General features: G+C 34.7%; 1 protein-coding gene across 1 annotated transcript in view; it reads right to left on the reverse strand.

Moving 5' to 3' along the window:
* The window catches only part of LOC143071288 (DNA replication complex GINS protein SLD5-like), a 46,101-nt gene extending 35,422 nt beyond the window's left edge, over nucleotides 1-10,679 (reverse strand). The window contains exons 1-2 of the mRNA XM_076245509.1: nucleotides 10,520-10,679; nucleotides 6,533-6,679 (exon numbers count right to left, since the gene is read on the reverse strand). Coding sequence (XP_076101624.1) covers nucleotides 6,533-6,679; nucleotides 10,520-10,603 — 231 coding nt within the window. The 5' untranslated portion in view covers nucleotides 10,604-10,679. The remainder of the gene's footprint in view (nucleotides 1-6,532; nucleotides 6,680-10,519) is intronic.
* Nucleotides 10,680-10,704: the final 25 nt, after the last annotated feature.

Below are 10,704 nucleotides of genomic sequence, written 5' to 3' on the forward strand. Positions count from 1 at the left end.
ATACTGTAGGGGTCCCATACTGTTGCCGCATATTCCATTGTTGATCTAACTAAGGCAATGTAAGCCGTTTTCTTACATTCCTGTGGGCAGTATCTTAAATTCCTTCTGAGGAAGCCAAGGGTTGAACTTGCCTTTTTTGCAACATTTGTTATGTGTGTGCTCCACTTCAGGTCTTCTGATATCTGCACTCCTAGGTATGGGTTGTTTTGAACTTGTTGGAGTATCTGGCCGTTGAGTGAGTAGAATCTCTGGCTTTTGTTTTTGATGCTCAGGATGTAGCATTTTTTAGCGTTAAATCGCATACCCCATTTATTTGCCCAATCTTCTAGGTTTGCTAGGTCTTCTTGCAGCAGTTTGTGGTCTTTTTCTGTTTTGATGTTTCTATACAGTAGGCAGTCATCGGCGAACAGCCGTACTGATGACTTGACAGTGTCTGGGAGGTCATTTATGTGACATAAGAAGAGTAATGGTCCAAGTACTGTTCCCTGTGGAACTCCAGAGTCCACTTTTACTTCTTCAGATTGTTCCCCCTCTACTACAACTTTCATCTTCCTCTGTGTAAGAAACATATTTAGCCAGTTGTTAAGTGGTCCTCGGATTCCATATTCTTCCATTTTTGATAATAGCTTGTTATGTGGCACAGTGTCAAAAGCTTTGGAAAAATCAAGGATTGCAATGTCAGTTTGTAGTCCGGCGTCAAATGCTTTCATGAAGTCTTGCAAGGTGACTAACAGTTGTATTTCGCATGAATAGCCGGATCTAAATCCATGATTAAGTGATGTTAAGACTCTGTGTTTATCAAGGTGTTTTAGAATATGCTTGCATATGATGTGTTCTAGTAGTTTGTAAGGTACAGATGTTAATGAGACTGGTCTATAATTTTCTGCGGCGTGTTTGTCTCCCTTTTTGAATACGCACGAGATGTTTGCGTTGAGCCAGTCTTCGGGTAGTAATCCAGTGTCTATTGATGTTTGGAAGATGGCAGTTAGTCCTGGTGCTATTTCTGATGCACATTCTTTTAGTATTCTGTTTGGGATACCATCTGGTCCAGATGCTTTTGATGGGTTTACATCTTTAAGTAGTTTTTCAAGACCTTTAGTTGTTATAATAAGTTGTGGTATTGATTCCTTGATGTATTTTGTTGTTTTAGGTATTGATGTTGATTTGTCAATTGTGAATACCGATCTAAATTGTTGAATTAGTATTTCAGCCTTCCCTTTGCTGTCACTGACTAGCTTCCCTTTGTTTTTTAACGGTGATACTCCGATGTTATCTGTTTTTCTGGATTTGATATACTTCCAGAATGGCTTTGAGTTGTTTGTTTCTAGGCCTTTGATGATGGTATCGTTTATGTATGAGTATTCTGCTTTTCTGATTTGCCGTTTTACTTCCTTTTGAAAATGTCTGTAGTTTGTCCACTTTTTAGATTTTTTAGCTTGGTGGTATAGCCGTTGTTTCTTTTTGAATAGTTTCCTAATTTTGTGGTTTATCCAGGGTAAGTTATTTTTGGAGCGGATTTCTTTAGATGGGATATGTTTGTCCATGCTTTTAAACAGCTCTTTCTTGAAGGTGTCGCTCATCTCTTGTGCGTTTATTTCGCGGTCCTGCATCTGTCGGATTTTTGTTGATGTTTTTGTTATTTCCTCTTTAATGCTGCTCCAGTTTGCCTTAGAGTAAATATAGCACTTCCTGGGCTTGCTACGCTGGTAGTACGGTTTGGTGTCACAGTCTGTAACTATCATTTCGTGGTCTGATATACCAGGTGTGTTTTTTGATGTTTTGACAAGTGATGGGTTTGTAGTTAGTACTATATCAAGGAGGTTGTCTTCTCTTGTTGGTTCTTCATGGATTTGAGTAAGATGGAAGGATGCTGTTATTTCCATGAGTCTAGTTTGTATCTCCTTGTCACTTGAGTTGTTCGGGACTGACATTGATTCCCAGTTTATATCTGGACAGTTAAAATCTCCAGTTAGCATGATGTTGGTGTTTGTATTTGACATCATTTGTAATGATTTCTCTAGTTCGTCTAGGCATTTCATGTTTCTATGTGGCATGTAGAATGACCCAATTAGCAGTTCTTTTTTGCCTTTAAGGTGTATTTTTACCCACTCTATCTCACAATTGGTGACAAGACTGGACTGTTCAACCGATATGATGTCCTTGTGGACCAAGATGAAGACTCCCCCACCAAGTGTTCCCCTGTCGTTTCTGTATGCGTTGTAGTCATCTGGAAATACTTCGCTTGATTTGATAGCGTCTTTAGTGCTGGTTTTCCCTGGTTTTTCTCCTTTTAGCCAGGATTCTGTTCCACAGATGATGTCGGGTTTGATGTAATTTATGGCTGCTTTAAATTCTGAGGTCTTGTCTTTTATGCTTCGACAGTTGACAGTTAATACTCTCAGGTTTCTTTTGGTGTTCAAGTTAAATACATTATTGCTTTGTGTTCTACTTTTGTTGCTATAATTTTTGGAATTATTTGTTGTTGAGGATTGTGTTTGTAGTCTTGGGCTGCTGGTCTTTAGAGGGCTAAATATGCTTGATGACACAGATTCGAATGAGATTTCATGTGTTAATGGTTCGTAGTAGTTTGATGTGTTCATTTCATAGCTGTGGAATGTAAAAGATGAGACATTTATACTTTCACACTTGCAGCAGAGCCATTGTATGTTTGATCTTTGGAGAAGCTCGTAGTCAACTGTACATAGTTCGATACATGATCTATGGTGCCATATGTCACAATCATCGCAACAAACCCCGTCGCACTTCCATGTTACTGGGTGGTCACATAGTCCACATGGGTATATGCTCTGTTGTTTCCCTCTCGGTCCAGGGTTAAGTTCTATATCGCCTCCTAGTATAAGCAATAATAGTGTGAGGTGTTGCTTCACATTTGATGTTGTTGTTAATGTGATTGGTTTCCTGCCTGCTGTTGACATGTTTTTATTTAGTACACAGGTGAGTAGCTGTTGATTTTCCCATGTTTTACTAGTTGTTAGCTTTGTTCCAATGTTGTATAATAAGCTAGTTAGAAATATGATATTTATAATATTCATGGTGTTGTTTTACTCTTCTGTTGTTGGTGTTGATAGTAATGATGTTTGTGTTTTCCGTCTTGGTATAGCGCGGAAGAGCCCGTGCTGACCAGAGATTTAGAACACTATCTATATATCAACAGTTTTGTCTACAGATGAAGAGTTCCAGTATTAAATGTTTTGGTTGGTCTTGCTTGTGGTGTTCAAGTTTCTTTGTGTATTCAGTCCAGGTATAGCGCGGAAGAGCCCGTGCTGACCTGGATGTGAAAGACACGTGTTACCAACAGTCTGTCTGTGCTTGGATTGCTATTTTTTTCAGCCAGGTTTGTGCTAATAGGTTTGTTGGGTGTATTCCATCGGCATATAGTTGAAAGTTGTAGTAGCTTCTGTTTGTTTCTGTTCGGTGTGCTCCTTTTTTGTACTTTGATCTTACTTGTAAGTCATTTGAGAACTTTGGAGTATGGCTGTTAATTGTACTATTTATTTCTTTGACTTTGTTATTTAATTTGACAACTTGATCTGCTAGTTCTTTGTCTTGTGAGATAAAGTCGTCTGGGTTTTTATGGTGTTTCCTCTTATTCCAATGGTATATGGAGTAGACTGGTGTTTCTAGTATGGTTACCCTACAGTTATCAAAGTTTTTCAGTCGCTTCTGTCATCGGACATTTTCAATTTTTACCAAGTTGAGGAAACGTCAGTTTTTTATTGATAATTAAAGAAATTCAGACATACACGATTCATTATCTTAAGAAACGACGTTTGAAGCATTGTCTTCGCAGTGTGAAGCAGGTTATTTGATAAAAATACAACTTTTTATCACTTCATGCATTTCTGCAAGTTCCGGTGCTTGTTACTCGAAAACGTACATCAACCTAAATTTCGGCGGCAAAATAAGTTTGTTACTTCATTTAAACGTGATAAAAGTTGCCTCCAGTAAATGTTTAATCCATTTATTGCATTAAAAACGTCATGTTCCTTTCCAAATAACTTGTCAAACATCGTTTATTTTTGTAAATTTTCTTGCATTCGTCCGCCATTGACCGATTTCTAAACTACGGATCTGAACCGGACCATCTATGACCAAAATCCGTACTTTTACAATAATTACTAAGGACGCACAGATGGAACAGCTGACAGAAGAATATTGATCCCAAAGGGAAAAATTACGCATTCCACACGCATTAAGAGACTTTTGGTTACATCTACTTGATTGGTGTATATAATTCCCTATATTTTTTATGGATTGTTTCAAACTATTGATTAAAGTTGCTTAACTCTGAGACTATTATACTAATATCAATATATTATGGCCCAGCTTAATAACTTTTATATTTTTTTATGAGAAACACTGAATTTCATAAACAAGATAATTTTAAATTAAATTGTAATTGATATATTATAATTTCTTTACATTTTTTTAAATATTTTTTTTTTTTTTTAGTGCTAGATATTTAGTTGGAAGTTTCTCACAAGAACCTTAGTAAAACTTTAAATTTCAAATGTTACTTTAATTGTAATTTTTTTACTCAGATATGAATTGAACAATATAAAAAGAACATTATTTACATATTGCCCTTTATACTATTATAAAATCCAAACATTGTAGTGCACCGCGCGAATGAGCACTTCTCTTTCAAATCTCACCACTTCTCCCTATCAGTTTCAAAAAGAGAAGTCACTTCTCCCTATAATTCTGAAGAAGTGTGAGCCCTGCTGACATGCCAGCTCCAGACCTCAATTAAACTGATTGATAGATTATGTCTTTATCGTATGAATATCAGGCACAATCCCACCCGTTAGGGGTTTAGTATCATACTATCATAAAATATATGAGAAGAACATAACCCGTGTCATGCCAACAACTGTTTTTTAAATAAAAGTGTTTAGTTCCGGTGCAAAGACCCTATAAGCGAATCAATATTAAAGCCAAAATATGCAATCTTTAATGACCTGACAACAGTATCATAACTATATCGCTTCTAAATCAGTCTGTTCAAAGGTTTTGTAAGCTTTTGAGGTGAATACTGACATTTTTGTGCTTTGTAAAGAATATTACCATAAAAGATTGGATGTGAAATACCTGAATGTATAAGATGTCTGCATGTTGAGTTATATTTACAAATTATTTCCTTATACCGATGATAAAATTTAGTTAATGTTTTGACTAGTTTGTGATATTGAAACCCTGGTGTAGTAATTTTTTATATAGGCAATTGTTTTGTGTGTGCTTATTTGCATAAGATTAATGGGTATCTGAGTTGACTGTATTTCTGAAATTATCAAAACATAAATAACAGACTGAAATTATTTCATTGTTCATTAATTCAGTCTTTAAACAAATATTTAACAAACAAAATGTATTTGTAAGTGATTAGGGCCAGTATGGAAACAACATTCAAGCTTGATACATCTCTGAGCTTGGATTGTGATTAAATATTTGACACAGCATAGATTTCTGACACAGAATGAATGTGATCTAATGAACTTAAAATATTTTTTTTTTCCCTATTATGGTCCAATATCCAAAATCTAAATCCATAGATTGAATCAGCATAAAAAAGAATCCCAAGAATTCCATTTTTGATGAAATCAAACAAAGTTTAACTTTGGATCATTTGACCTCAATGTAGACCAATATGATAACAGGGCCCCAAAATCAATAATCTAAATGCATGGTTAGATTTAGCATATCAAAGAACCGCATACATTCAATTTTTGTTGAAATCAAACAAAGTTAAATTTTGAACCAACTTGAAAACTAGGCCCATAATCAAAAATCTAAATTAGAATATCAAAGAACCCCAAGAATTCAATTATTGTTAAAATCAAATATTTAATTTGGGACCCTTTCGACCTTAATGAAAACCAACTTGAAAACAGGACCAAAAATTAAATTTGGCCTATCAAAGAATCTCAATAATTCAATTTTGATGAAATCAATCAAAGTTAAATTTTAGACCTTTTGGACCTCATGTGAACCAATTTAAAAACGGGGATCAAATTCCAAAAACAATATTCAGGGTTAGATTCAGCATACAGCATACAGATCCTCAAGAAATCAAGAATAAAAGTATTAGAAAAGTATTGTTTTGGCACCTTTACCCATAACCCCCAATATCAATCCCAACCTTCCTTTTTTGGTATGGAACCTTGTGGTTCAATTTTAGAAAGATTCACACAAGTTATAGTCTGGAAACTAGAAAAATACTTATTTTGACCCCTTTTGGGCCCTTTGTTCCTTAACTGTTGGGACCATAACCCCCAAAATCAATCCCAACCTTCCTATTGTGGTTTCAAACCTTGTGTTTAAATTCCATAGAGATCCATTCCTTAAACTAAAGTTACTGTCCGGAAACTTAGTCTCTTCGGACAACACTGACGACGACAACAGCAACGATGTGATACCAATATACTAATGCAAAATTTGTTTGCGGTCGTATAAAAATTGCATGTTAAATGTTTGTTTGTTTGTTTCTTTATTAAATATATAGTTTATATACCTCCATCCTGTGTATACTAATTTTGAAATCGCCTTTCTTGGCTCTTTTTATGTTTTCCTCCATTTCTGTTATTTGATCTATCATGCATTCTACCAACTCTACTTTACATTCAAGGAGATCTGGTGAAAATTTCTCATTTAACCATGCCTGAAAAAGAGAAATAACAATTTTACTTAACATTCATAGACAAAAAATTTCAAAAAATAATTGAATTAAAGAACCTTAGTGAAGTGCTCACATACCCCTCATCCCCACATTGTCACTGGAGAAATAAAATAACTGGAAGAAAAAAAAATTGTATAAAAAAAGAAATTGAATCGTAATTTCCTGTCGATGTGCACATCTACATAGTATGTTCTTATTTTCTAAAAAGTTTCATGAAATTCTGTTTTGTGGTTTCAAAGGAGTTGCCATGACAAACTGTTGCAGAGGTCTATTGAAGCAAATAAGTTCAAAGGGGCATTACTCCTAGAAAAAAATTGAAGTCCTGTTGATATGCACATCTGCATAGTATGTCCTTATTAACTAAAAAGGTTTCATGAAATTCTGTTGTGTGGTTTCGGAGGAATTGCGATGACAAACTGTTGCAGTAGTATATTAAAGCAAATAAGTTAAAAGGGGGGTAACTCCTAGAAAAAAAGTTGAATCGTTATTTCATGTCGATATGCACATCTACATAGTATGTCCTTATTATCTAAAATGGTTTCATGATATTCTGTTGTGTGGTTTGAGAGGAGTTGCGATGACAAGAGAAAGGACTAACAGAGGGGTGGACAGACAGACAGATGGACGGGTCAAAAACATTATACCCTGCGCAACGAATGCGCTGGGTATATATAATAACAATTTAGGTGTTTGAATCTTGGACTATTATAACCGTTACACCAATCAGTGTAATAAAACTCAACACCTTGGTTGTTAGAACGAGACTTGACCTGCACGATTTATAATACACCATTTTGTTTTGACAGTGGCAGCATGCCTTGATCTGATAATTTCTGCAATTTGTTTTTATAGTTATTTGACATGATAATCCTCAATGTATACACGATTACTATGAAGATAAAAGATATCTCAATCTTGGACAGTTGTAACTTATCACCAAATCATGCCTTATGGGGGCTCACGGGTATAAATAATAAAAAAAATTAATATAGGATTTCGCTTTATTTTTTTATAAATGAACTTTATCACATATATTGTACTTAATAGAAAAACGAAATAAAAAAAAGGGGTCACCTTTCATTTAAGCTCACAATCTGCCTCTGAAAGAAGCATATATTTTTGTTAATGTCTTTTTTTTCTGTTGAACTAATAGGAGAAATAGAGGTAATATCGAATTAAAAAAATAACCTAATTACAGAAATTGCTTAAATTTTACAATTATTAAGTTTATGTACAGCTGATTTGAAAACAATAATATAAAAATATAGGTCACTGATGTGTTGAAAAAGATATTTCAATTTTAATGCTCCAAAATGGCATTTTCGGACCAAAGGGAGATAATTTGGAGCTTTTTCAATGAGATAAACATTTTAAAAGTCATCTGGGGCCAAACGGAATTGATTTGTTTGGTTGATTTTTGTATCTTATCATAAAGTAATAACTAATAGTATAATAAATAAAATTTGTAATGAAAAAAAAAATGTTTAATATTTGCTGAAAATTTTGTATCCGCTAGCCTCCTTAAGCGGAATTAAATTGTTACGCAGTGCAGCCGGATATGACAGCAGAGGTCCAACCCTGATTAGTAGGGGCAAAAATGGACACAATATTGGCACTTGATATAGGTCTTAATTTGGATTGTACTTAAATACTTGACACATAATAGTTTTCTGACACGGAATAATAGTAAACTGCAGTCAAAGAACTTAAATAATCAATCGGTTATGTGATTTGAATTTATATTCAATTTTTTGCTTTTGTGCAATACACTATGCAGTTGCTAATTGACCCCTTCCCGGCACCCCCCTCCCTTTTCCCCTTTTTTTTGAAAAAAAAAAAACCAAAAATAATTGAAAAAAAAAATCATTTTAATGTCTGAATTCTTGAGAATGAATTGTCCTCCCCTTTTCTAAAAATAAAAAACGTTTTCCCTCAAGACATGGTCATAATCTCAATTCAAATTTCCTAAGGAGTTAGTAACCATAATAGAGGGGGGATAGGAGGGGTCTTGATCCCGAAATCCCGGACTTAAAAAACGAAATCCTGAGGTCCAGAATTTAAATAAAGCAAATCCTGACATCCCGAAATCCGAAAAAAAAAGGATTCCCGGATTCCGAAAGGGTCAATCCCGAAATCCCGAGCTTAAAAACACCCGATCCCAGAGTCCTGATAAAGGTCCTATCCCTCCTCATAATAACCCATTTAAATACATCATTAAAGTTTAAAGTATTTACGTGATGACTATGTAATAGATAAGGCTAAACTATGCACACGATTTATCAGGATCTCTGATGTGATTAATAATAGAATATAATAAAACCAAAATGTATATGCAGTATAATTAATGTTTATTTCAAAACGGGTTATCTTGAAACGTGGTGCATTATTACTTTATAGGCAGAGTAATCTTAGACCAAGTTGACTGTATATAGCGACTGGTTTACGGTAGAAATCTTACCCTCAAGTATCTGTATCTGTATGTAAATAAAGAGGTCGTGGAACCAGTGTAGACAATATTTGACGAAGTTGTCAGATATGACCGGCGTTTGGACTGTTCTTTGCCGAAAGTACAACAGATTGATGTTCAATGACAAATAAATTTACTAGCCCCTCGGGCTACCGTGCCACGGACATTTAACAGGTTGGGAACAAACCCCCTGTATGGTGATTATACCTGTATAGAGGGATAATCCTTCTATAGAGGGGTAAAATTATCCCTCTATAATAGAGGGGTATTTTTGTTTAGACTGGACTTAAATCAAAATAGGGCAGAATGGCATTCTCTACTTATTATGGCAGTAACCTGGAAAAGTTGATGCACCAATTGATGTACTTAATCTAATATGCACATGCCCAGTTTGATGCTTATCTGACTAAATATAAAATCTATTGTTCACCATGATTGAAAGCTGTGATGATCAGGTAAATTCTACTCACTTGTGCCTCACTGAACAGAATTTCTATTGATAAATTTAACATGAAATTTAAAGGTCAATATTCCTTTTGTTGTTGATCAGGTGTTCAGATAGGTATACAATAGATTGCAAGTTTTGTCACTTTAGCAGAAAACTGGTTATCCCAATTTTTAGTAAAATGCATATGTTGATGCATATAATGCTAGAGATTATAGCCACTATAACTAGAAAATGCCATTCTGCCCTAATTTGCTTTAAATCCAGTGCAAACAAAAATAACCCTCTGTAGAGGGATAATTTTATCCCTCTAAAGAAGGATTATCCCTCTATACAGGTATAATCACCATACAGGGGGTTTGTTCCCAACCTGTTTAATAGCCTGACACAAAAGTTACTAGTCTCTGGCTAGAGGGCTAGCATTAGTGTCGAACCCTGTATACTAAATCTCTGAAATTTCAGCGATTTTACAAATTCACTGTAACATATATGCTGGCGGAATAGTGGGCTGTCAAAGTAATGAGTTGTCAGAATAGTGGGCTGTCACTGTTTACCATGGGATAGGATAAGCTGTCAATCAAAACAAAATACCAATAAGTATATATATATAATCCGCTTTCAGGACAATGAAATCTGAACAGATCCACCAGTTTCCAGTCCCTTTAGTATTATACTAGTCCCAGTTAGTACATGTATATAAAGATTGTGTTTAAAAATATCAGTGTTTAGATTGTCAAAACATTTTGAGTTGTCAGCTTGCAACAGAATTCAAAGTTTGACGAATGGTAGTAAGAGCATAATTATTAATCAACAAAAAAGACCAAGTTTCCAAATATTATGTTTCTAGAGCCTGCCAGTGAACCTAAGAAAATCAGGGTACATTCATCATTATCAAACAATACAAATTTACTTGTTCTAGTTGTTGTAAAACTTCAGCTGCAGTAAGTTCTATTTCTTCTTCGTTTTCTTCCCCATATTCTATAATTTCTGACATGATGATATTTTTAACAAGTTTCCGCCATTTATTTTGTTTACATTTTTGTGTATTACCAGTGCGGACCGTAATCCAGTTGTATACCGGAAATATAGGTTCAC

Source organism: Mytilus galloprovincialis, chromosome 4 (assembly GCF_965363235.1).
Source record: "Mytilus galloprovincialis chromosome 4, xbMytGall1.hap1.1, whole genome shotgun sequence".
In the NCBI taxonomy this organism is placed as follows: Eukaryota; Metazoa; Mollusca; class Bivalvia; order Mytilida; family Mytilidae; genus Mytilus; species Mytilus galloprovincialis.